At 39.0% G+C, this 27,714-nt stretch overlaps 2 protein-coding genes across 15 annotated transcripts in view; one reads left to right on the top strand and one right to left on the bottom strand.

The window, feature by feature from the left end:
* LRRC28 (leucine rich repeat containing 28) overlaps positions 1-27,714 on the bottom strand; it is a 182,511-nt gene that overhangs the window by 143,488 nt on the left and 11,309 nt on the right. The window contains exons 1-3 of one of the 4 annotated variants that reach the window (XM_045058878.1): positions 8,814-8,885; positions 6,709-6,812; positions 5,000-5,227 (exon numbers count right to left, since the gene is read on the bottom strand). In XM_045058878.1, coding sequence (XP_044914813.1) covers positions 5,000-5,167 — 168 coding nt within the window. In that variant the 5' untranslated portion in view covers positions 5,168-5,227; positions 6,709-6,812; positions 8,814-8,885. Of the gene's footprint in view, positions 1-4,999; positions 5,228-6,708; positions 6,813-8,813; positions 8,929-27,714 lie in introns of those variants that run through there. The other 3 variants (XM_006932295.5, XM_003986861.6, XM_045058877.1) reach the window with 3 other exon arrangements.
* Positions 11,324-27,714, top strand: part of TTC23 (tetratricopeptide repeat domain 23) — a 105,482-nt gene continuing 89,091 nt past the window's right edge. For 7 of the 11 annotated variants that reach the window (XM_045058875.1, XM_006932293.5, XM_006932290.5 and 4 more), the window contains exon 1: positions 21,492-21,639. In XM_045058875.1, the coding sequence (XP_044914810.1) occupies positions 21,588-21,639 (52 nt within the window). In that variant the 5' untranslated portion in view covers positions 21,492-21,587. Of the gene's footprint in view, positions 11,545-11,572; positions 11,702-20,887; positions 20,948-21,149; positions 21,465-21,491; positions 21,640-27,714 lie in introns of those variants that run through there. The other 4 variants (XM_006932291.5, XM_006932292.5, XM_019831932.3 and 1 more) reach the window with 4 other exon arrangements.

The following is a 27,714-nucleotide window of genomic DNA, read 5'->3' as shown; positions in this document are numbered from 1 at the left end:
AGATGGCTTACTCAATCGTGCCTAATACAATTCTTCAATGTCAGTGGATCCTTTGGCCCCTCTCCATTCTCTCTATTCATGCACTCCTCCTTTCTTTCTTTGCCTCCAATCCAGCTCACGTTCCATATTCCATCATCCATGTCCCAATCCCTCCTGCCAAATTACTAAATCCCCTTAGTCCTTCTGTACTGTATTGTATCCACCTGGAAAACACCTAAGCCTTCAAGAATACAACAGCACACCTTCTTCATACCTCAGCTGAGTGTTGTAGGAGAAACTCCCCTAAACAAGGCACACAGTTCCACCATTAAGCCTGGCGACCAACAGCTTGCTGAACAACGCCAACAATCCTGTTACCTTTCTCTGGCCAAAGTGCCATGTGATTCTTCACAACTTCAAACCTGCATTCTCTGCAAATCTCCACTCCCCAAGCAGATGGCCTTGCCTGGTAGAATGCAGAATTCTCATGTCAGCTGTGCTAAGTTAGTGGCTTTCTATTCTACTCTGTGGTTTCCTAGACACACAGTTCCTTAGAAGGGAAGGAGGTGTGGACTGAGCAAGAATCTTGCCTATCTCCTCCCCTAAATAAGAATAATTCCCATTTACATCTATGTTACTCATCAAACTTTCTGAATAAATGGTTCTGCTAAAAGGGATTTGCAAACATTTATTAGATCTACACATCCCACCCACGTGGGGTTTTGTGTAAAGAGCACCAATATATGAGCAAACAAAAGGACAGCTGCTCTGACTGCAGAGGAGACACACTACTGCTCAGTTTTCCCATAATTCTCCACCTCAGCCCTTTTCAGGAACCCTCAGGCTCTGAAGAACACAATAAAAAAAATAAAAACAAAACATAACATTGCTCTAGGCAAAATAGGCGCCTACACTTGTCCCCTGAATGTCCTGCCACTGAGTCTTAGTTCATACTTTCTCTTCAGCTTGGGATGTCAACAAATGAAAATTCCATGAGAATAAGAATTTGTTCCAAGTCAGTGACTTGAAGAGTACTGGGCACATAGTAAGTGCTCAGTAAAGACATGTTGAATGAATTCTTTTCCTCCTAACCTCCTGTCAAAGTCACTCTTCAGTGTCAATGCAAATAGCATCTTCTTTAAAAAGTCTTCTACAGTCCTGCAACATAGAATTAGATTATGTGTCCTACAAATGTTGGGCAGTAGGCCAGGCATGAGGATACAGAATTTAAGACAGAGTCCCTGCTTTCAGAGGCACTCAGTCTGGAACTCTTATACCTACATCAGAGTCCTTATATTAATCTACTTTATATTCTTGTATTTATTTACTTATTCAATAACTATGTGAATACCCATCCCACGACAAACACAGAACTTGTATCTCCTATTCTCTTGTCTTCTAACTACCACAAAGGTGAGATTTAACAATTCTTGAACTGCATTTAAAATAATTATAGGGGCGCCTGGGTGGCTCAGTCGGTTAAGAATCTGACTTCGGCTCAGGTCATGATCTCACACTCCGTGAGTTTGAGCCCCACATCACGTTCTGTGCTGACAGCTCAGAGCCTGGAGCCTGCTTCAGATTCTGTGTCTCCCTCTCTGTCTGACCGTCCCTCACTTGTACTCTGTCTCTCTCTCTCAAAAATGAATAAATGTAAACAAAATTTTTTTTTCAAAAACTGGATGGAGAGACAACTACTTTCCATATGTTCCTATATGGTCACTAATATTAGAGCATGTATCATTTTTAGATTTAAAATATGAAAACTTTATTCTATTAAATATATAAAAAAGGCTTTTTTGTGTGTTTTAGTTTTAATATGGCATTCCTCAAATTCTGAGCATTTAACATACAATCATCCTACAAAATATAAACCACTCTGCTATACCAAGCCCCTTGATGAGGAAAGGAAGAAGGGCAGAGACAGTACATTAATGACTTCTCTTCTCACAGAAAGGCTCATATGGTGAGGGGAGAGAAGGGAAAGGGATAATGTTGAGGAGAAAAGATTTAAACACAATAAAAGTGTTAATTAAAAAAAAATAAAACAATGTGAAAATGCAAATTATTGGCAGATTCCCAACTTCCTTTAAAAAAAAAAGGCCAATTAACCCATATGTGTTAAATCATGTTTCCAATGTTTTCTTTTCCCCTTTGGTCAGTATTGTAGTTGTGAGTCAAATTCCACATACTAGGGGCACCTGGGTGGCTCAGTTCGTGAAGTGTCTGACTCTTGATTTCGGCTCAAGTCACGATCTCACGGTTGCGAGATGGAACCCCATGTCGAGCTCTGCACAGAGTATGGAGCCTGCTTAAGATCTGTCTCCTTTCCACCCACCCTTGGCACCCCTCCCCCATGCTCTCTCTCAAAAAAAAAAAAAAAAATCCACATACTAAATCCCCTTTAGGAAATACACTGTATCAAGAACACCAGCAAACATTCTAAAAGCCTGAAATCACTAGTTTAGAGCACTCTAGGATAAGTACTATTTCATCTGCTTTCAAAACCTATGCAGTAAGTCATTCCTAGACTATACTGGATATGTTAGGTGTCTTATATCCAGTACCGTAAAGGAATGGGATGGCTGCTATGATTCCTACACCCTGATATCTGCATAGTACTTTACAGTTTAAAAGCTCTTTGATACACATGAATCAAATGTTCTAGCTCATTAGAAAGCATTCGAATAAAATACATACACCTATCATAAGCATATGCAACAAGTTAATCTCTGATCAACAAAAAGGTGGCAGAGCATGAATTTGAAATGTATGCTTATGAGCCATTATGAATATCGGTTACAACTGTATAGCAGATACCTAGGTATTTTCATAAAGGGAAAACTTTAGCTGAGAAACCACACAAAACCAAAAGCTCACTATAACTTTCATAAACAAAGATCAATTTCTTTGAACAAACTATACTCCAGTAGATTGTGACTAACAGTTAAGAAGTAATCCACTCACAATTTTCTCCTAGTACATCAATAACAAACACGGAAAGAACACCTGGGTGCCTCAGTTGGTTAAGCATCCGACTCTTGATCTCAGCTCAAGTCATGATCTCATGGTTCATGAGATCAAGCCCCACATTGGGCTCCACGCTGTCAGTTCGGGGTCTGCTTGGGATTCTCTCTCTCCCTCTCTCTGCCCCTCCCCCCCCCCCAAAATAAACAGACATGAAAGAAATTTTTTTAAAAATAACAAACATGGGAAAATCTGGGCTTTAATCCTTGACAAATTATTTCTCACAACACTGGTTCCCCAAAGGGAGGAGGGAAATACTTGGTAAATCATGCAATGATGATTTTGCAAAAGGATTAAAATAACTGTACTATTAAAGTTTGATTAAGATAATTAAAGTTTTTTTAAGTTTATTTATTTTGAGAAAGAGATTGAGAGAGAGAGAGTGAGAGAACACGAGCAGGGGAGGGGCAGAGAAAGAGGGAGAGAGGCTTCCAAGCAGGCTCCATGCTCCACGCAGAGCCCAAAGTGGGGCTCAATCTCAGGATAATGAGATCATGACCTGAGCTGAAATCAAGAGTTGAACACTTAATTGACCGAGCCACCCAGGCTCCCCAAAATAATTACAGTTTTAAAACTGAAAAACCTATGGAGTGCCTGGGTGGTTCAGTTAGTTAAGCGTCCAACTTCGGCTCAGGTCATGATCTCGCGGTTCACGGGTTTGAGCCCCGTGTTGGGCTCTGTGCTGACAGCTCAGAGCTTGGAACCTGCTTCAGATGTGGTGTCTCCCTCTCTCTCTGCCCCTTACCCACTCACACTCTATCTCTGTCTCTCAAAAATGAATAAATGTTAAAAAAATAAAAAACTGAAAAATCTAATTTAAAAAAACCTAACTAGGCACTCAAAATAACACATATGCCAAAATGCCAAACACTAAAAATGAAAGACATATTTCTATTTACTTTTAGATATGGCAAAAATGAACAAATCATATGCTTTCCACTCACTGGAGGTATTTTACACAGATTATATAAGACTTTTTCAGGAAAACACTCTATATAAATGAAGCCAGTAAGGCATACTTTCAGATATTCAGGATAGTCCAAATAGACTCTTCTCTTAGAGAAGAGAATGAAAAATAGGTCTGTTCACAGAGAAACAAGACATCATAAAATGAGTAAGAATAAGAGTTCAAGTGTAAGACTCAAATGAGGTTAAGTAATAGCCAGAAAAGGCCAGGTAAAGCACATCCATTTAAAACAGAGATCAATTTTGACAATAAGAGTGGGAATGAGAAGTCACATTAGGACACTCTTGAAAAAAAATGTTTAAATAGTGTTTTTAAATCTTATGTGTAATAAAATATAATAAAGTTCTATATGTAATAAAAAAATAAGGTTATAATAACTACATGCTTATTCTTAGGATGTAAAAACAGTGAATCAAATGTTGCGTCTGTGGCAAAAATTTTTCCAACAAACTGGATGAGAGCCGATTCAACATCATTTGATTTCCACAGTGCAATCATAAAGAAGGGTTTTTGGTTCGGGAGGGTTTTTTGTTATGTTTTTCCCCCAAAACAAAGGCTACATGAAGCTTCCCAAATGCCTGTCTTCATATATTTTAATATTCAGATCATCTCTTTTTAAATGCCTCTAACTCAAGGTCATCTTTCTTGGCCTTCTTCTTCTTTACTTTTTAACTTTTTCGGTATGGTAACATCCAAAAACCAGCTAAGGAGCCTATCCCACAAAGAAAGCAAAGACAGATGCACAGGGTAAGTGAAGTGGGGTTGTGGAATGGAAACTAATTCTATGACTGGCACATTAGTGAATATTTTGCTTTCCTATACAACTCTTCCTGCAACCTCATATTGGAGGGACTTGGATAATGAATTCTCCACTAATGAGAAACCCCTGTATTTGTATCCTTACTACCTGCTGAGATAACAAGAGGGGATGTACATCCTGGTCTGAATGTCTTAGGATATGTAAAATAGATCTCGGTCAGGACCACATTACAAATGATTTTTTTTAAATGCAATATAATACTGTACCAAGGTTGTCAGGGAGTTCCTTTTCATATAGAGCCTCTCCAAGTACTGTAGTCCCTCATCTTTCAGTAACTCCAATGGAAAATGGTGCAGATTCCTGTAATTTAAGAACAAATTCTTGTGCTTTTCCAGCCTTGCCACAGAGATCGTCTTACAAAGTTCAGATGCCATGACTGAATATATCCCATCAGGCACGCTGCAGCACTACATCTTGTCAAAATTGGTCCATTTCTAAAGAGAACAAGAAAATTGAATCATTATGATAGTGCTCATAAGCATTGCCAAATAAACCAGTTAGCACACACAGCTATTAGCAGACACTAAAGAGAGAGTTACACATTTGATCCCTATATTTTTCCTTCATAACAACTGAACATATTTAGGAGATGAGAGCAACTATTTAAATACTCTCACTACTTAAGCAATGTGTACCACTTCGCAGCAACAGTCCTAACTGAAAAACTAGTTCTTGAACTTGAGATAGGAATGCCTAATAGAAGAGAGACTAGTTTCATAACATGCACCCAAAGAAAGCTTAAAAATCAGATACAGCAAACCCATTTCCTTCTTGAGCTACCTCATTTTATGTGTAGCTTAAGGTGTTTCAAAAATATTGCTAAATACATACAAAACATCTAGACCACTTACAGCTTCACTTTCCTCATTCCTTACTATGTACAGAATATTGTCCTATATTCTAATTTTTTCCTTCTTTTACCTCTATTTTTTTCCTTCTTCGCTTTGTAGATTATCAGAAGCAGTAAAGAAACAGGTCCAGGAATATACAGTTTTATTATTTCAATGAAAGAAGAAACACTGCACTAGGAAATAAGAACCTTGTATTATTTTCTTACAATCTTTTCAGGCCTCAGTTGCCTAACATATACAAGGGAGACAGCAATTTATTGGTAAAGGCCAGAACCCAGAACAGATTAAATTCCCTTCTGGCTCTGAAAGTGACCGGGTAGGAAGAGAAATAACATTTGCCATCTTATCAACTAGGCACAGAGCAGAAACAAACTTCACAATCACTTAACTAACACAAGAGGAAAAAAACTCAGAGCTTCAACAATGTTGTCCAAGGTCAAATGGCTCATAAGGGATAAAAGCAAGGACTCCCCCTCCCCACTTTGGGGTAGAGATGAGGGTGTCCAGTGGATTTCAAAGACTGGGTTCTTCACAGGATTCCAAAGGATATTAAGGAAATGCAAAAACATTAAAAGGCTGAGTGAGCTCTGTGCAAAACCCTCATTTTCCTGGGCATCCTTTCTGGAACTCCCCAACTGAAAGTGCCTTTCAAAGAAAAAAATTTTTTTTCTTAAGAAAAACTATTTTCACTGGGTCTTAACACAAAGTTAGTGCAAAATGCAGTAACATAAGCCTTCCATTAGCAGAGTTTTGTAACTTTTTTGCTAATTTTCTATTATTTCCAAACTCCCAATTCCTATCTAGTATGAAAGCACTTGCCATTTCATCCAAAAGGGCAGACAATGTGGAATATTCAATAATATCCCGGGTGCAACATAAGAATTCAAAACCTTCCCATACTGATTCTACCTACACACTTAACCTGTTTTTATGAGACATATGTCACTTTGAACAACATATTCCATCCTTCTACATCTTAATTCTCTGACCTGCAAAGCAGAAGGGAACTAAGCCAGAATCGATGATTCTGTGTCGAAAGAGAAGTTTGCCGGGTTATTACTCACTGAAGTAGCAAACTGGAAGCAGGTTAGATGGCTCACAAGGGCTGCAAACTTAACACATTTTGCTTTTCATCAGCAATCCGCATTCTCCCCAGTGTTTTTCATCCCTTAAATGGAAAGCTTTAAGTCATGAGTGGGTCCATCCTGCCATTCACCTGGTACCTCCAATTTATCTTAGGGCCAGTGGTTTCCATCTCCGAAATACATCTCAAGTCCATCCACATCTCTCCACCAGCCAAAACCAAAAACCACTCTCATCTCCAGCCAGAGCCGTATTACTGGTGTCCACTCTAGATACTTTCTAACACACTAACCACTTAGCAGTGGACCTTTAAAAAGGTAATTCCCATGGTCTCTTCTCAGGGAAACTCACTCCCTAGTGCACACGTATCAACTAAACACAGCCTTCAAACGTTTGTAAGAAAATCAAGCTCTTACCAAGCATTGAGGGCTCCTCACAATCTGGCCCCCCCCTCCCACCTCGCTTCTTCAGCCTTATCTGGAGATAAGATATACCCTTCCCTGGCTTCTCACCAAGCTCCTGGGCTTTTCTAGTCTTTTTTTCCTAGTCTCTTGGAAGAGTCCAACTCTTCACACCAGTTGCTACCTCTCCTCTTAGCCTGGAAAGCACTATCCCATCAACCTTTGGGTTTCAAAGTAAAAATCACTCTTCGCCTGTTATTTTTTTTTTTATATGGAGGCCTCCTCACGATCTGGAATCTAAATATTTACTGGTGTATCTATTGTCAATCTAGCCAACCGACTGGAAGCTCCTGAGGGCAGACATCTTGCTCTTTCTTCACTCTTGTATACCCGCCTGGACACAATATCTAGCACAAAGCAGGTGCCCTCAAACGGCTGATCAGTGGATGAAAGTAGAACATGTAATACTGCAAGGTAGATTTTTTTTCACTTTCTAATCTTTGGTCATCTTGTAGATACTACATCCTAAATGCTTGCTAAGTACCATAAAGATCCCTAACCCATATAACTACGCATTGCAATAGACATTATTTAGCCTGTTTTATACATAAGGAAACTGAGTTTCTCAGAGGGTAATAACTTGCCAGAATTCCAACCCAGGTGGACCGACTCCAAAGTCTGTGCACTGCCTTACAATATAGCCTTTCAGGCACTTCAGTGTTCAGTGGAGCCTGTTTCTTCCATATTATTAAATTTAAGTAGTAGCCAACGCTTATACAAATGTGAGACTACAAAGCAAAACTACACCCAAAATCCACACTCACTGATGAAGATCCAATAAGAGAATTCAGTGTACCCTAATTGCTTTCCTTCTGAATCCTGAAGGCTGGGATTGGGCTGCCTTTAAAACATCATTTCACCCTGCTAAAATACATCTGGCTACAAAGGCAGTGTGGGAGATAAAATCTACATAAATGAAATCTGAAAGGTGCCAATAAAAATGCTAATGGTTTTCCAAAACGCATTCATTGGCAAGATACAGCCTTTACCAAGATGGTTAATTTCTTCCACAAATCCCCTTCACTACCTCTTAATCTACTAACGATAAATGGGACACTTAATAATATTAACGGTATGCCAAGTGTACCTCCACAAATTTTCTGACATGTAAACACCAACCCACTTTATTATTGTTTAAAACAAGTAAACAAATCCTTCCACCTTAAGAAAATCCACACATGTTAAGCAGGTGTGTGTAAAAGGAGACCCTCAGACTGACTTCCGTATTTAATTCAGTAGAATACCCACTCCAATTTTCTAATACTGGAAATTAGAGAATTAAAAATTGTATATTAAAAGCATTTTTAAAAGACTGTTTTCCCAGTAAGTCTTGGGCAAAACACCTGCCGCTTTGCCCGAGTTAACCAAACACTAAGGTCGTTACAGTTTGGAAGCAGCGAGCTCAGTGGCAGGGATTTCACAGACCCGATATCGGAATTCTGCAGCCACAGAGGGCGGGGAGGGCCCGGCAGCTATGGCGACCCGAGGCCGGACGGGCCCGCTCGGGCCAGGGACCACTCGCCGCTGCCCGGACGCTTCTGCCGGACCCAGCGTGCTGGCCGGGGAGCCGGGCCAGGAGGCCCTGGGCACACGAGCCACCCGAAGCAACAGACGGCCGCACTCACCTCGGCGCCGGCGGAGCCAGCGCTCCGGGCGCAGGCGGCGCTGGACTGCCAACCGAGGGTCGGAGAGAGGGGCGGGGCGCCGACGGCAGTAGGCGGGGCGAGGCGAGGACGGCGGGGGGGCGGGGCGGGGCGGAACCCGGGCTCCTGAGAGTTGGGAGGGAAGACGGAACATCGCGATAATTCTCCCCTGTTCTCGCGGTTTCAAAACATCTTGGACGAGATGTTCGTTTTTCAAGCGCTGTGCCTATTGGCCAAAAGCTCGGCTTCCTCCAGCCTGGCCTCGCCCGTAGCTTAACTTAGATTTCCGGCTCCGGCTGGGGTTTTGGTGTGCTGAGAGCACTTTTTCCCTTTACTCGTTGAGGGGGGCAACTTAGCCCTTTCCAGCCTAGGGACTTGCCAATAACTGATTTGTTCTTTCATTCATGCATTCATTCAGGGACTCGTGCACTTATTCATTGTATACATTGAGGAATTACAACAACAGTAGTAACACCGAGCGCTTATTGTGTACCAGGCAGCGTTCTAAGAGCTGTGCACAATCCCTTAAACCCTCATAGCAGTCTCATGATACAGGTACTAGTATCATACTCGTTTAACGAATGAAAATCTGATGTCTGGAAGGTTTATGTAATATGGCCAAAGTTAGTTATCAAGAGGTGAGCCTAAGCATGGGATTTAAGGGCTCACTGTGCGCGCTGACAGGTTCGTTCCAAAGATGAGGTGGGTAACCTAGTCTCTGCTCTTGAAATACCCAAAGTCTATTGTGTGAAACGGTTGCTAAAAGGGACACTAACAGCTTAGTAAATTAAATATGGCAGTTCCTAGAATGACTGAGTAGGCCGTCAATAAATAGTTCTTCAAAATGAGAATTCCTATGTCCGCGGAAAGATAACATTAAGGGAAGAAAGCATTATGCTAGTAAAAATAATAATAGTAACAATAATAATTCTAAACATTGCTAAGGAACATTTTAAAAACATTTATTTTTTAAATATGATGTTTGTTAACATGGCAACTTTCTGAAATGAAGGGTTTTTTAAACTTCCTCTCATGAATCTGCTGTCATTCATTGTTCTTTGAAAAGCTTGATGTTGATTAATTTATTAGCGATTCATTGCCAGGCAACCTTTACTTTATAACTAGTTTCCTGTTGTTTAATTACTGTTAGAGATGAATAATCTCTAAAGCAAAGTTATACTAAATGAAAGTAACATTTATTCCAAGACGAGGTATGAGTTATAATGAAATACCAATTACCTATTTATTAAACCTGGCCGTCAGAAGTTCCGGAACTATGTGGCATGGTGAATGTCATGTACTTCTAAGAACTTTGATATAAATACTTAGATACCTAAGAATTCTTAGATACCTAAGAACTTGTAGTACTTAGGAACTTTTTGCTGGACTTAAAACGAGGAAACCTAGTTTATTTAAAAACAAAAATACTTAGGTTATTAAGGATCAACCTAAATGAAAAGACTTGCTCCTAATACTGGAAAGTGACTCCAAAAATGATTAACAATAGGTCTTTTTGAAAGTAATCAATGTTAGCCACTTAGTTTTCATTTCTTAAAAACAAAAGAAATATTTTAATGCATTAATTTAACATCCAATTTTTTTAAATAAAATTTTTAAGTTTATTTTGAGAGAGAATGAGCTGGGGAGGGGCAGAGAGGAGGTGGGGGACAGAGGATCTGAAGCAGTTTCTGTGCTGACAGCAGAGAGCCACAGCATGGCTGGAACTCAGGAACTGAGCCCCAGTCAGATGCTTAACAGACTGAGCAACCTGGGCATCCCTAACATCTGATTTTTGTTTTTGTTTTTTTCCATATATATAAGTATAATTTATTGTCAAGTTAGCTAATGTGCAGTGTATACAGTGTGCTCTTGGTTTTGGGGGTAGATTCCCATGAATCATCACATAAACAGCCAGTACTCATTCCAGCAAGTGCCCTCCTCAATGCCCATCACCCATTTCTCCCCTCCCCTGCCCTCTCCCATTAACCCTCAGTTTGTTCTCTGTGTTTAAGAGTCTCTTATGGTTTGCCTCCCTCTGTTTGAAACTATTTTTTCCCCTTCCCTTTCTCCATGGTCTTCTGTTAAGTTTCTGTGAAAACATATGATACCTGTCTTTCTCTGTCTTATTTCACTTAGCATAATACCCTCCCATTCCATCCACGTTGCAACATCCTATTTTTGATCATAAATAATGAATTATCTTTAAATAACTTCTACTCCCCTGAAATTGCTATAAAAACAACCAAGGGATTCTGTGCCAGAATGTCAATTTGAATGTGTATCGATTTTCACAAAACACTCAAAATTCCTTAATCTGGCAATTTGGCAATCTTTGACAAACTTTAACATCAAAAGGCAGCAATACCACTTTAAGAAAATTCCAAGAAAAAGAAAACCCCGTTTTAAAATTCCCACCTCTGGCCCTCAGGGATTGGGTTGCAAACTTCCACAAAATACTCTCCTCCACTCCCTATTGGTGCGTGCTCTATCATTCATTGTTCGCCTGGAGTTTTGTGAGGTACCAGGTTGCTTTACGGGAAAAGACTGCTATAATTTAGTCTGCAACTGCCCTGCTTTAGACTTTTTCATGGTGATTAATTTGTACAAAGAATCACCAAACTCATACAGCGGGAACCAAACTGGCAAATCAGGCTGCGGAGACAACTGTGTAATTCGCTCGAAAAAGAAACAGAGATCCTCTCCTGCGTACTGGGTAAATTGACAAAGGATTTTACGACACAGAGATTTGAGAGTTAAAGAAACTTTTCCGGTTTTTCGATAGTTTTAAAGGAGTAAGCGTCAAAGGAGAACCAGATAAAATACAGGCACAATCGTGGCAGGCAAAGGAGTTTTTAGAAGCTGTTTTTAGGGTGAGATTGGAAGAATGTTATTTCCAAATAATCATTGAATTTTTGAATGGTAAAGGGAACAAGGGAAAAGAAAAAGATTAATTATAAATTATTGTATTTCCTAAACTGCTGTGATTTATTGTTTAATATGGATTTAGAGGGACACTTAGTAATATTATTGTAATTGTTAAGTGAAATACATATTTCTGTATACTATAATACCTATCATAATAGATAATCAAAATATAAGAGAAAATTAGAATCCGCTTTGGATCCAAAATTTGTGTATATTTGTAGATTGGGTAATTCAGAGACAAATCTGCTAATGACCCAGGAAAACATAGTGTTGTTATATGTACCAGAATCAATGGGTAATTAATATAAGGATAAATTCTCAAAAAAGAAACCCAACATTTGTATTTTCAAAATGATATTTTCATTAAAATTCTGAGGGACACCTGGGTGGCTCAGTCGGTTGAGCCGCCGACTTAGGCTCAGGTCTATGATATCACGATTCGTGGGTTCGAGCCCTCCATCGGGCTGTATGCTAACAGCTCAGAGCCTGGAGCCTGCTTCAGATTCTGTGTCTCCCTCTCTCTCTGCCCCTGCCATGCTCACACTCTGTCTCTCTCTCTCTCTCTCTCTCTCTCTCTCTCTCTCAAAATAAATAAACATTAAAAAAAATTAAAACATGAAGGTTCAGGAAAATATTGATAAGCAAGAATAATTTTTATTTGAAATAGCAATATAATGTATTTTTTAGGATTCAGCCAAATATATAATGCCAAAGTATAGCACCTTAAAGATTCTTCATGTATTAATTCAACTAATAAATATACTTCGTGGCACATCTATATCTACAGAGCATAAATTAGAGTAAGAATGCAATAAATATTTTTTGAATGGCTTCTGTTATAGGGGGATATAAAATAATAAAATAAAGTCTCTCAAAAAACTCATACTCTAGCTGGGAAATGAGGCTTAAAACATCTAAACCAGAACTTCTGGACAGCTCTTGATGCATAGATACCTATTGTAAACCACAGGCACTTCAAGAGTATATATATCAGTGTGACCTGAAACATTCAGAGGGAGCTTCACAACACGCTTAAGACCCAGTTTGGTCCTGAGCAATGGGCAAAATTTCAGTAGATAAAAAAGGAGGGAATTGGCATCCCGGGTACTGGTTGAGTTGTTAGCAAATATGTGCAAGCCTGAAAAATGATGGACTCTGACTGCAGCAGAAGTTTCATTTGGGGACCTGGTTTTTTTTGTGTGTGTTTTTAAGCAAAAAAGACCCCCAAAAAGTTGCATAAAGAGTCAAAATTGCAGGAATTAAGGGGTTTGGTCCTAGGTTTTCAGAAGGAGTGAGACCTAATGAGAGTAGTAACTGAAGAAGATAAAAGTGATAGCCTAATTTTAGATCGTTCCAAGAACAGAGACTAGGAATTAAAAGGACTTACTACTGTAACTAATGAAGTACAGATTGATTAGCAGCCTTGTAAGAGACTTTATCCAAATTACTTTCCTATGGTTGACTAACAAATCTTAATGCATTTCTTTGCATTTTTCTAAAGCGTTGAGCTTATTTTTGGTCTAGTGGTACAAATATGAATTTTACTAGGTGTGATGGTAGTTGTGCAATTAACACAATTAAAAGGGATCATTGTTCACATTAGATAAGTTCTTATTCCTTTTCCCTAGGATTTAGAACTATTTCTTGGTTCTGTTCAGCTGAATTGAAGAAATTTCAACCAAAGCAAAAACAAAACAAAACAAAACAAACCCCTTATGATCGAAGAACACCATGAGAATATGGGAGGTATTCTTACTCAGACCGTAGGCTTTCACCTGACATGTTTCTCTGAGACGAAACTAAATTCCATACACTCAGTGAGCTGCCACCAGGTACCAGATACTTTTCACAGTGTTGGGCAAACAGGTGAATCAAGGATTAGCTCCCCCGATAAAAAGTAAAGTCCTTCAGAAACACCAAGCTGGATGTTTGTCTCCTGCCTCAACACTTGCTTCAAAGAATCCAAAGCTCATCCATCCTAGTTTTTTTTTTTTTTCTTTTTTCTTTTTTGAGAAAGAAATAGCATGAGGAGGGGAGAGGGGAAGAGGAAGACAGAGAGAGAGAATGCCAAGCAGGCTCCACACTCAGCACGGAGCCCGACGTGGGGCTCTATCCCACAACCGTGGGATCATGACCTAAGCCAAAATCAAGAGCAGCGCTCAACTGACTGAGCCTCCCAGGCATCCCCATCCTAAGTTTTTGATCAGTGGTTCTTAGTTAAATAGACAGAGAAGGAGGAATCTCTGGCTGTGGAAAATAGTCTTTGAGACAAGGCCCCCTGCTGCAGATGACCGATGTGGTGGACCAAATTGCGCTCACCAAATTTACGCCAATATCTCATTACTCCCCTGTATATCCTAGCCCTCTTTGCAGTTCAGGGAAGAATGAAATGTTAGCACTGGTGACCTGTGTCACTTCTGGCCAATAGCGGTGAAAAGCTCATCCACAGTTTTCCAATCTCCCGGTGTGCCGTGACGCCTGTTAGTTAAAGCTTGGTCAGCTTGGATCTCTAAGTGACTTTGTGGATCATACATTCCACTCCCCACCCCCTACTCTGAAACCAAATGAGTCGATAGCATGAAGGAGCTAATGTTACCTCATTTTAGCCTATCCAGTCGTGTCCGCCCAACTGTTAGCAGGTTTTCCCCTTGGGACATTGGCATTTCATTTAAGTTTTTTTTTGTTTGTTTCTTTGTTTGTTTTTTAATTTGAGAGGGAGAGAACATGTGAGCAGGGTAGAGGAGCAGAGGGAAAGAGAGAATCTTAAACAGGCTCCACACTCAGCACGGAGCCTTACACGGACTCCATCCCACAACCCTGGGATCACCAGCTGAGCCGATATCAAGAGTCAGAAGCTCAACTGACTGAGCCACCCAGGTGCCCCTAAGTTTTCTTCAGTGAAAAAAGAACCTCCATAGGGGCACCTGGGTGGCTTAGTCGGTTAAGCATCCGACCTCCGCTCAGGTCATGATCTCAGGGGTCTGTGAGTTCCAGCCCCGAGTCAGGCTCCATGCTGACAGAGCCTGCTTCAGATTCTGTCTCCCTCTCTCTCTGCCCCTCCCCCACTCACGCCCTGTCTCTTTTTCTCAAAAATAAATAAACATTAAAAAAAATTTTTTTTGAAGAATTTCCATAATTAACTGAGTTTCAGGTATCAAGTGTTTGGAGAGAGAACTCACATCATGAAGATGGATTTTCTATTTTTTATTTTTTGCTTCTAAAAATTATTTTATCAGATTGGACAGTTTCAGATAACAATATCTTGCCATAAGACAGTAAACTGATTTGCAATTTCTAATAAATGATCTAACATTAATTTCTGCACTAACACATTCAAATCACAAAAAGAAAATCCTGCCAAACATATTTCAAAGATAAATGTAAAATGTGCATCTGTGTGCATATTATAAAAAGAAAAATATAGGTTTAAGATATCTGCCTTTCATGACTAACATTAAAAAAAAAGGATTGGGGCACCTGGGTGGCTCAGCCGGTTAAGTGGCCGACTTCGGCTCAGGTCATGATCTCGAGGTCCGTGAGTTCGAGCCCCGCGTCAGGCTCTGTGCTGACAGTTCAGAGCCTGGAGCCTGTTTCAGATTCTGTGTTTCCCTCTCTCTGACCCTCCCCTGTTCATGCTCTGTCTCTCCCTGTCTCAAAAATAAATAAAATGTTAAAAAAAATATTAAAAAAAAAAAGGATTTTAAGAAAAGCATCAGACTTGCATGTTTTCTCTTACTTCAATAAAGTTTTCTTTTTTTCCTTTTTTTTTTTTTTTATAATTTATTGTCAAATTGGTTTCTATACAACACCCAGTGCTCATCCCAACAGGTGCCCTCCTCAATGCCCATCACCCACTTTCCCCTCTCCCCCACCCCCTCAGTTTGTTCTCAGTATTTAAGAGTCTCTTATGGTTTGCCTCCTTCCCTCTCTGTAACTCTTTTTTCCCCTCCTTCCCCTCCCCCCTGGTCTTCTGTTAGGTTTCTCAAGATCCACATATGAGTGAAAACATATGGTATCTGTCTTTCTCTGCCTGTCTTATTTCACTTAGCATAACACTCTCCAGTTCCATCCACATTGCTACAAAGGGCCAGATTTCATTCTTTCTCATTGCCAAGCAGTACTCCATTGTATATATAAACCACATCTTCTTTATCCATTCATCAGTTGATGGACATTTAGGCTCTTTCCATAATTTGGCTATTGTTGAAAGTGCTGCTATAAACATGGGGGTACAAGTGCCCCTATGCATCAGCACTCCTGTATCCCTTGGGGAAATTCCTAGCAGTGCTATTGGTGGTCATAGGGTAGATCTATTTTTAATTTTTTGAGGGACCTCCACACTGTCTTCCAGAGCGGCTACACCAGTTTGCATTCCCACCAACAGTGCAAGAGGATTCCTGTTTCTCCACATCCTCGCCAGCATCTATAGTCTCCTGATTTGTTCATTTTAGCTGCTCTGACCGGCATAAGGTGGTATCTCAGTGTGGTTTTGATTTGTATTTCCCTGATGTGGAGTGACGTTGAGCATCTTTTCATGTGCCTGTTGGCCATCTGGATGTCTTCTTTAGAAATCTCTGTTCATGTCTTCTGCCCATTTCTTCCCTGGATTATTTGTTTTTCGGGTGTGGAGTTTGGTGAGTTCTTTATAGATTTTGAATACTAGCCCTTTGTCCGATATATCATTTGCAAATATCTTTTCCCATTCCGTCGGTTGCCTTTTAGTTTTGTTGATTGTTTCCTCTGCAGTGCAGAAGCTTTTTATCTTCATGAGGTCCCAATAGTTTAGTTTTTCTTTTAATCCACTTGCCTTTGGAGATGTGTCAAGTAAGAAATTGCCGCAGCTGAGGTCAGACAGGTTTTTTCCTGCTTTCTCCTCTAGGGTTTTGATGGTTTCCTGTCTCACATTCAGGTCCTTTATCCATTTTGAGTTTGTTTTTGTGAATGGTGTAAGAAAGCGGTCTAGTTTCATTCTTCTGCATGTTGCTGTCCAGTTCTCCCAGCACTATTTGTTAAAGAGACTGTCTTTTTTCCATTGGATATTCTTCCCTGCTTTGTCAAAGATTAGTTGGCCATACTTTTGTGGGTCCAATTCTGGAGTCTCTATTCTATTCCATTGGTCTGTGTATCTGTTTTTGTGCCAATACCATACTGTCTTGATGATTACAGCTTTGTAGTAGAGGCTAAAGTCTGGGATTGTGATGTCTCCTGCTTTGGTTTTCTTCTTCAATATTACTTTGGCTATCCGCGGTCTTTTGTGATTCCATACAAATTTTAGGATTGCTTGTTCTAGCTTCAAGAAGAATGCTGGTACAATTTTGATTGGGATTGCATTGAATGTGTAGATTGCTTTGGGTAGTATTGACGTTTTAACAATATTTATTCTTCCAATCCATGGGTATGGAATGTTTTTCCATTTCTTTGTATTTTTCATGAAGATGGTTTAATTGTTCATCCAGTAAACATTTCTTGAGGCCTACTAGTTGCCAGGAACTAATGCATATGATCTATGTATTCATAGAACCATAACATTAATTTAGGGTTGGTTTTCAAGATTTGGGAGTCTCTGCCACATTGTTTTGAGAATTAGGGCTGTCCTATCTTGGGAAAGTCCTGTAGTCATAGATATTTAAAAGCCAGAATTACACATAAAAGTGCATTGTTTATTCAGGTTTATAGCTATTTTTAATGGCTTTAGTGAAGTGTTATTTACATGTCATAAAATTCACTTATCTTAAGGATACAACTCAATTATTTTTTAGAAAATTTAGAGTTGTGCAAGTATTAATCACATTGGAATTCTAGAAAATTCCATCACTTTAAAAAGAAACTTGTGCCCATTTGCAGGCACTTCCCACTCCTACCCCAGGCTAGGCAATCATTGATAAACTTTGTTTCTATAGGTTTGCCTTGTCTGGTATCATACTGTATGTGGTCTTTTGCATCTGGCTATAGCATAACGTTTTTGAAGTTTATCTATGTTATAGCATGTATCAGTATTCCATTCCTTTTTTATTGCCAAATAATATTCCATCATATGGACAATACCACATTTTGTTTATCCATTCACCAGTTGATGAACATTCGGATTGCTTTCAGTTTTTAGCTATTGTAAATAATGCTGCTATGAAGATGTGTACAGGTTTTTGTGTGAACAGGTGTTTTTGGCCTCTTGAGTATATACCTATGCACGGAATTGCTGGTTTATGTGGTAATTCTATGTTTAACTTTATGAGGAATTACTCAACTGCTTTGTAAAGTGAATGCACAATTTTACTTTCTGCCAGTGATTTACGAGAAGTCCAATTTTTCTACACCCTCTCCAAAGCTTCTTATTGTCTGTCTCTTTGATTATAGTAATTCTGGTGGGTGTGAAGTGATTCTCATTGTAGTTTGGATTTTCATTTTCCAATGAGTAGTGATTATGATTTTTTGCTTATTGGTCATTCATATATCTTCTTTGGTAAATTGTCTTTTCAAATATATTTTAAATGTTTTTATTTATTTTTGAGAGAGAGAGAGAGAGAGAAAGAGAGAGGGAGAGAGCACACATGTGGAGGAGGGGCAGAGAAAGAGGGGGACAGAGGATCCAAAACAGGCTCTGCACTGACAGCAGAGAGCCCAGTGTAGGGCTTGAACTCATAAATTGCAAGCTCATGACCAGAGCAGAAGTCAGATGCTTGACCAACTGTGCCACCCAGGCACCCCATGTCTTTTCATACATTTTGCCTATTTTTTCTTGGGTTATTTGTCTTATTACCGAGTTGTGTTTATTATTTTTGGGGGGTTGAAGTTCATTATCAAATATGTGATATATCTACAAGTGTTTGGAAACATATTTGCAAATATATTCTATTTTGTGAGTTGTCTTTTAACTTTCATTATGGTGTCTTTTGAAACAACAAAAATTTTTAATTTTCATGAAGTCCAATTTATCTATTTTTTTCTTTTAATCTATTGTGCCTTTGGCATTGTACATAAGAAATCTTTGTCTAACCCAAGCTTATACATAGCCCTATGTTTCCTAAGAGTTTTCCAGTTTTAGCTCTTACTTTTATGCCTTTGACCCAGTTGGAGTTAATTTTTGTATATGGTGTGAGGTAGAGCTCCAGTTTCTTTCTTTTACATGTCCCTATCCAGTTGTTCTAGCATCATTTGTGAAAAGGACTATTATTTGCGCCTTGAATTATCTTGGTACTCTTGTCAAAAAATAATTGACCAGGGTGCCTGGGTGCCTCAGTTGGCTAAGCATCCAACTTTTGATTTTGGCTCAGGTCATGATCTCACAGTTTGTGAGATCAAGCCCCACATTAGGCTTTGTGCTTACTGTGTGGAGCCTGCTTGGGATTCTCTCTCCCTCTTTCTCTCTGCCCTTCCCTCACTTGCATGAGTGCTTTCTCTTTCTCTCTCTCAAAATAAATAAATAAACTTTAAAATAATAGTAATAATAATAATGATGATACTAATTGACCTTAAGTGTAAGGGTTTATTTCTGGACTCTCAATTCTATTCCATTAATCTACATGTCAGTCCTTATGCCAGTACCACTTGCTTTGATTACTGTAGCTTTTTAGTAAGTTCTTAAAATGGAAGTGTGAATCCTCCAACTTTGTTCTATTTTGGATTGTTTTAACTATTCTAAGTCTCTTGCATTTCCATGTGAATTTAAGGTCAAATTATACTCTCACAAAAAAAGGCAGTTGAAATTTTGATAGGGGTTACATAAAATTTATGGATCAACTTGGAGGGTATTGCTATCTTAATAATATGAAGGCTTCTAATCCATGAACATGGAATATATCTCATTTATTTAGGTCTCCTTTGACTTCTTTCAGCAATGTTGCATAATTTTCAGTGTACAAGTTTTATACTTCTTTTGTTAAATATATTCCTAAGTACTTTATTCTTTTTGATGCTATTGTGAGTGGAAATGTTACCTTAATTTCATTTTCAGATTGATAGATATGTAATTTTTGTTTATTTGGTATCCTCTGATATTGCTGAAATTGTTTAATAGTTCTAGTAGGATTTTGTTATTGTTTTTGTTTTGTTTGGGTGTGTGTGTGTATCTCCCTTAGAATTGTCTCCATATAGGATCATGTCACCTGATAATAAAATTTTATTTCTTCCTTTCTAATCTTCATGCCTTTTATTTCTTTTTCTCACTTTATTGCACTGGTTAGAATATCCACTACAGTCTTGAATACAAGTGGTGACAGCAAACATCCTTGCCTTGTTTCCAATCTTACAAGAGAATTATTCAAACATTCACCATTAAGTGTGATGTTAGCATTAGGGTTATTTTTAGTTTTTATTAGCCCTTTATCAGGTTTAGGAAGTTTTATCCTAAGTAGATGTTGGATTTTACCAAGTGTGTTTTTTTTTTCTGCATTTATTAAAATGATCATGTAGATTTTGTCTTCTATTCTATTAATGTGGTATATTACATTAATGATTTCAGGTGTTAAACCAAATTTACATTCCGGGAATGAAGCCCCCTTGGTCATAATGTATAATCTTTTTTATATGTTGCTGGATTTGGTTTTCTTTTTTTTTTTTTTTAGTTTATTTATTTATTTTGAGAATGACAGAGAGCACAAACAGGCAGGCACAGAGAGAGAGGGAGAGAGAAAGAATCCCAAGCAGGCTCCACACTGTCAGCGTGGAGCCCAACTCAGGGCTCAAACCTGAGCAAAACCAAGAATCAGATGCTTAACCAACTGAGCCACACCCAGGCCCCCTATATTTGTTTTTCTCATATTTTGTTGAAGACTTTTTGTGTTCACAATCATCAAGGGTATTGGTTTATTGTTTTCTTATTATGTCTTCATCTGGCTTTGGTATCAGGATAATATTGACCTCATAGAATGAGTTGTAAGGGATTTCCTCCTCTATTTTCTGATAGAATTTTCAAAAGATTCGTATTACTTCTTTAAAGGTTTATTAGGATTTGCCACTGGAGCCATCTAGGCCTGGGCTTAGCTTTGTGTAAATGTGTTTGGGTTTTTTGTTTGTTTGCTTTTGTTTTGTTTTGTTTTGCTTTAGAGAAAGGGAGAGAGAGAATCTCAAGCAGGCTCCACACTCAACATGGAAACCAATAAGGGGCTGCATCCCATGACTCTGGGATCATGACCTGAGCCGAAACGAAGATTCAGACACTCAATCGACTAAGCCACCCAAGTGCCCTGCTTTGTGTAAATATTTTAAATTACTAATATAATTTATTTACTTGTTATAGTTCTATTCAGATTTTTTATTTCCTTTTTATACGGTTTGGGTATTTTATATCCTTCTAGGATGTTTTCCCATCTCAGCTTTTTGATGCCTCAGCTTACATAGGGGCAACGTTGCTTTTTAACTAGTAGACTCTCATACAGTCATAATGGTTGTTATTTTCCAGGAGCCATGCCCTGGGGGCTCCTGCCCCTCCCTCAAATTTCCCTACATCTCCCCACAAGTCAGCACCCAAAGGTTAACACCTGTAACAGCAGGGGACCTTCTGAACCTAGCTCCAGCATAGTTTCCATCTATACAGATTGGTTGGTCCTCCTGCTATACCAGTTATTAAGTTTTTGAACATCACCTCTTGGAAATGGAAGACTGAGACCCTACTTCAGACCTCTTCTTCCTCCTATTTGGATCTGGGGCTGATCGTATACTTCAGCATTCTACTGGGCATGTCTGGCAAAAAGAATAGCATCAATTGATTGGGTATGTCTGACCGGCAGTTGTAGGTACTGATTGAGAGGCCTGGGAAGCTTCACCCAAGGCTGAAAGGGGGAGGGTGGTGGGTGGGGCCTGGGCTGATATCTAATGAAAATTTAAACCCCAGCTATGGCTATTATAAAGAAAAGAAAAGTGGCTGATGATAAGCATGTAGCTCCAAGTAAGTGAACTGAAGAGTCTGTCTTTGTGCTAAAAATGTTCCTACATGATGCAAGGCACATTGAAATGGACACGTATTTAAAGTGGGGTCATGGATTCAAATGTTTCCAGAAGCCAGGCTGGCTAATTGCTTCAGAGGTGCACATTTTGGTATTTAAACATCTCTGAAATTGGAATGCGTGTTACAATTGATAGCAAGTCTTAGTTTAACAGCAGTGTTGTTGTTTTTCTTAGTGATTATAAAATAGTAGTATATCTTATAATCTTGTATAAGTGATGGTTTAGATTAGATTCAATGTAGGAAATGAGTGGCAAGTGACATGGGCCAGGAAAACCACACCGCTTAATGTCAGCCTTTCACTTTGAAAGAAAGGTATGGTGGAGAGCCTGGGTGGCTCAGTCAGGTAAGTGTCCAGCTTTGGCTCAGGTCATGATCTCAGAGTTCATGAGTTTGGGCCCCACATCAGGCTCTGGGCTGACATCTCAGAGCCTGGAGCCTGTTTCAGATTCTGTCTCCCTCTCTCTCTCTCTGCCCCTCCCCCACTCCCACTCTGTCTCTCTCTCTCTCTCAGAAATAAAAATAAACATTGAAAACAACAAAAAAAGAAAGGTATGGTTACAGAGACTTATTCTTTTACAATAAGAAGCAACATAGGAGTGATGACTGATGACGAATGGAAACTGCTTTGCTGCCTCCATGTCCAGGAGCAATAGGGAATGATGGCACCTGGCACCTTACCTCCAGGACTTCTGCTGTTCATTCCTTGCTGATTGTTGCCTGTGATGACGTCAGCCCAGTGGTGATAGGTGTTCTGAGTTTTCATAGGAAGCCAGAAATCCAGAAAACTAGATCTTTACATCTATGTGAAACTTCTAATTTTAAAATACTGGCTTAATTGTTTTTTAACTATCTGGCCAAAAAGAAGAAAAGTATGTGCAAGTTAGCTCCAGCTTGGGAGTGCCCGGATAATCTCTGTTTTAAGGATTTAATATTAAGAGGCAGCATTAGACAAACCATGTTTTACAGTCAAGCCAAAAAAGAAAAAAAGAAAAATCAACCCAATGTCAAAGTTTAACATTAGGTTCGATGCCTGGAATAGCAAATATTACAGAGCATATTACTTACATAGTTTCTAAAATTTCACCTTTGCCTCTTCTAAATAGAAGATAAGAAAATGTGGTTAAATCTGTTGAAGATGTTACATTTCCTGGTTATAAAAACATATTACTTTTTAATTTTTTTTAATGTTTATTCATTTTTGAGAGACAGTGCAAGCAGGGGAGGGGCAGAGAGAGAGGGAGACACAGAATCCAAAACAGGCCCCAGGCTCTGAGCTGTCAGCACAGAGCCTGATACAGGGCTAGAACTCATGAACCGTGAAATCATGACCTGAGCCGAAGTTAGACACGTAACTGAGCCACCCAGACGCTCCTTTTACTTTTTAAAATGCAGTCTTAGGTTTCCAAAGCAAGAACATTTGCTTCCCGCTGCTAAAGACTGACTGGTCAATGAAAGTCAGACCAAATTATCAGAAGACCAGGGTCCTGATTCTGCCTGTGTGACATTGGACGAGTAATTTAGCTTCTTTCAGCTTCACTGTCCTCATTTATAAAATAGGGTTAGTCATATCTGCCTCCATACCTTACATCAAAGTGTTATGTGAATATCACATAAAGTGTTATGTGAATATCAATTATTGGTAGTGCCCAAATCACATGAGTAGTTGGGCCAGCACAGACTCTTGAGTCTCAGATTCCCGATCCCAATCTCCTGCTCTTTTTGTAAACTATAACACTTATTGAAGTGATTGGATCATCAGCCAATGGGGTGAACAGATGAGAAAGCTTAAGTCAAGAGGTTATCAGAAAAAAAGTCAGCTACCATCTTGCAATCAGGGATAGCACGGAGTTTCTGTACAGCCGTCTCTGTACAGTCTCTTTTAGGCAATGAGTAGATGTTGAACCAAAGGATTAGCCTTTCACATTTTGAAGGTCTGCCCAGGAGTGACTTTTGCTGGGATTGACGGGCCTCTGTAGCCCGTCACACATAGCTTTCTCACAGACTGGCCTTCAGCTAGTTTCTTCCCTCATATTTTCATTCTATATTGCTTCATGAAGGAAAGAAAAGTTCCTACTTTTTTTTTTTTTTTCTCTTGGTGAGAAAGTAAAGCTCTAGTTTGGATTATCGAGTAGTGGCCACACTTTACCCTGGTAGCTATGTCCAGTCTTAACTCCTTCAACACTTATCTCTAGCCATCTCAAATCCTATTTGGATGTAGGCATGGAATAAGTTACCAACTTTTTTAAAAAGGAAAAAATATCATCTTTAAAAAGATGTCACTTGGGGCGCCTGGGTGGCGCAGTCAGTTAAGCGTCCGACTTCAGCCAGGTCATGATCTCGCGGTCTGTGGGTTCGAGCCCCGCGTCAGGCTCTGGGCTGATGGCTCGGAGCCTGGAGCCTGTTTCCGATTCTGTGTCTCCCCCTCTCTCTGCCCCTCCCCCGTTCATGCTCTGTCTCTCTCTGTCCCAAAAATAAATAAACGTTAAAAAAAAAATTAAAAAAAAATAAAAATAAATAAAAATAAAAAGATGTCACTCAAGAACTAGTGATATATTTCTAACTTCTTTTTTATTTACTTTTTATTTTTTTAATTTTTTTAAAGTAAGCTCCCAACATGGAGCTTGAACTCAAGACCCTGAGATCAAAAGTCACAACGCTCTACTGACTGAGTCACGTAGGTGGTCCAATATATTTCTATTCTAAGTTGGACATTCTTTGTTTAAATTTTTATTTGAATTTAGTTAACATACAGTGCAGTATTGGTTTCAGGAGGAGAATTCAGTGATTGATCACTTACATACAACACCCAGTGCTCATCATAACCAATGCCCCGCTTAGTACCCATCACCCATCTAACCCATCTCCCACCCACCATCATATGTTTATGTTTTGTTTCTTAAATTCCACATATGAATGAAATCATATGTTATTTGTCTTTCTCTAATTGACTTATTTCTCTTAGCATAATACATTCTAGCTCCATCCACATTGCTGGAGATGGCAAGATTTCATTCTTGTTGATGGCTGAGTAATATTCCATTGTATATATATATACCACATCTTCTTTATCCATCAGTCAATGGAATTTGAGCTCTCTCCATAGTTTGATTATTGTTGATAATGCTGACATAAACATTGTGGTGTATATACCCCTTTAAATCTATATTTTGTATCCTTTGGGTAAATACCTAATAATACAATTGCTGGATCATAGGGTAGTTCTATTTTTAGTTTTTTGAGGAACCTCCATCCTGTTCTTGAGAGTGGCCGTACCAGTTTTCATTCCCACCAACAGTGCAAGAGGGTTCCCCTTTCTCCACATCCTTGCCATAAGTTGGACATTCTTATATAAATTTTCTCCCACGGTCTCAAATTCAATCTGTCTGAGACCAAACTGATTGTCTTATCAAAATGACCATTCCCCTTTATCTCATTACTTCTGTCTATGGCATCACTACTTTTAGGTGTCAATAAATTTTCTCTGTAAAGGACCAGATAGTAAATACTTTATTTAGGCTTTGAGAGCAATAAGGTTTCTGTTACAACTACTTATCTCTGCTTTTGTACTACAAAGACCATATGTAAATGAATTAACAATGCTGTGTTCCAATAAAGCTTTACTTACAAAAGCAGTGGATAGTATGTGAACCATGCCATAGTATGCCAATGCCTATCTCGAGTTCCTGGATGAAAATGTCAGAGTCAGTCTTGACTGTCTCCCTTCTTTAATTTTTACATCCAAGCAGTTCTCAAGTTGCAATAATTATTTCTTTCAGTAATTCTTCTTATCCTTCCCTTCACTTCCCTTCTCACTGCTACTGTGCACCTGAATTCATTCTGTACAGTACTCTGATTCGTTCAACCAGCGATAAAGGGCCACACCCACTTATTGAAGAGGTACCAGAATTTCTAGAGGGAAGTTTTAAGAAGCATAGAGAATATTCTAACTTTATTTTTAGGGAAAGTGCCTATTTTATCAGAATATAAATTATAGCAAGTAAAACCTGATGAAATCTTAGATGGTGGGTCATGGCTAAAAATGGTGGTAAAACATTGCTCAAATCTAGAATTTCCCAAGGTATGCAGTGTTTGCAATTGGTGATGCCTAATGTGATGTTTGGTGGAACACAGACCAACTTTTAAAATATTAATACTTATGTGTTTATTTTAATGTATAGTTTATGGGAAAATATGACATCAAACCCATAATGTCACTGATTATTTATTGGAGTGAAGCTGAAGTATTTAGGTTTTAAAAAGTTGTAGTCCTAAAGAAAAAGTTAATATTGTAGGCAGAATGCAGACATGCTAACAGTCATCAAGATAGTAGCAGACTGGGGCACCTGGGTGGTTCAGTTAGTTGAGCATCCAACTCTCGATTTCATCTCATGGTTCATGAGATTGAGCCCTGTGTCAGGCTCCAAGATGACAGCACTGAGCCTGCTTGGGATTCTATCTCTCTCTCTCTGCCCCTCCCCTGTGCTCTCTCTCTTTCTCTCTAAACAAACAAACAAACATTTTTAAAAAGATGGTAGAAGATTAAAGTTTGAAAATCAGTGGCCACTTGCCTGCTGTGGTTTCCATTATATTTGCCCACTAATTAACAGATCAGCCTTAGCACTTTGATTTTTCTTTCTTTATAAAACCTTCAGGGGCTCATCACTATTTGTCGAATAAGGTCAATCAAACTCTTGGCGTGCAATCGATGTCTTCTAAACCTGGGTCCAGCCTTTCAGTTTTCCTTTGCCTCCTGGCTTCCCGAACAGTGCTCAGAAAGTACCAGTTGCATAAGATTTAATGAGTGTTCCAGAAAAGAGGATTTCATGGTCCAAACAGTTAGGGGAAGTGTTGTGTACTATATCCCTCTGTGGTATTTTCTCAAGGAATTATACTACATTAAAGCCTTTGAGAAGACTTGAGGTAATGAAACTTGTTCATGTTTATTGGAGAACCCTTCTTTTCTGCAATCAATATTTGTGTTTACCAATTTACTTGATCATCTTTGTCAATAATCCTCTCTTCTGGATTGTGCATTAATGTCTTGTGCTTCTAGTGTACAAGGGAGATTGGTTTGGAAAATGCTGTCCTATACTGATATCCCCCACCCCCAATGCATACCGGTTAGCTATACTGGTTAGCTGTATACCCATTTTACTTTGCACTTCTGAGCCTTTGCTAATTATTCACTCTACTTGGGGTTGTTCTCTTCTTGTTCTTGAAATCTTCTCAACCAAGCAAGCTGATTTACCGCAACAGTAATGGTTCCCATTCTGAAGTCTTACCACTTCCCCCTCTTCCAGCATTTGTACCACCCAGAATCATGGTAGTTGTGTACCTGATCTTTTTTCCTTCTAGATTTTATGTTTCTCGAAGTTCTTCTTTACCATGTAATGCATTGCTTATAGTAGGAATTCAATAAATATTTGATGAATGATTACAATAGGGTGAAACTTGAAATAACTTATCTGTAGTAAATAATAGAATTGGAATGTGAAGGATCTACATGGGGAGAGTGGTGTATGGGGAAGGATCTCTGGAAGGCTGGTATCTAGATATCTATATATCTGATATGTAGATATATATTAAACAGCTTTATTAATTGACATATAAAAGTACATAATCTCATATCTGGAATTTAAGAAACATAACAGATGAACATAAGGGAAGGGAAGGAAAAATAAGATAAAAACAGAGAGGGAGGCAAACCATAAGAGACTCTTAAATCCAGAGAACACCTGAGGGTTGTGGAGGGCGGGAGATGGGCTAAATGGGTAATGGGCATTAAGGAGGGCACTTGTTGGGATGAGCACTGGATGTTGTCTGAATCACTGGGTTCCACTCCTGAAACCAATACTGCATTGTTATGTTAACTAACTTGAATTTAAATAAATAAATTTAAAATAAAATAAGTGTAAAATCTGATAAATTCTGGGTTATGTATATACCCATGAAACTACCACCACAATCAAAGCAATAACATAATTATCACCCCAAAAGTTTCTTCATGTCTCTTTG

This window comes from Felis catus, chromosome B3 (genome assembly GCF_018350175.1).
Source record: "Felis catus isolate Fca126 chromosome B3, F.catus_Fca126_mat1.0, whole genome shotgun sequence".
In the NCBI taxonomy this organism is placed as follows: domain Eukaryota; kingdom Metazoa; phylum Chordata; class Mammalia; order Carnivora; family Felidae; genus Felis; species Felis catus.
Note: the sequence above shows the minus strand (reverse complement) of the source record. Positions and strands in the feature narration are given on the sequence as shown.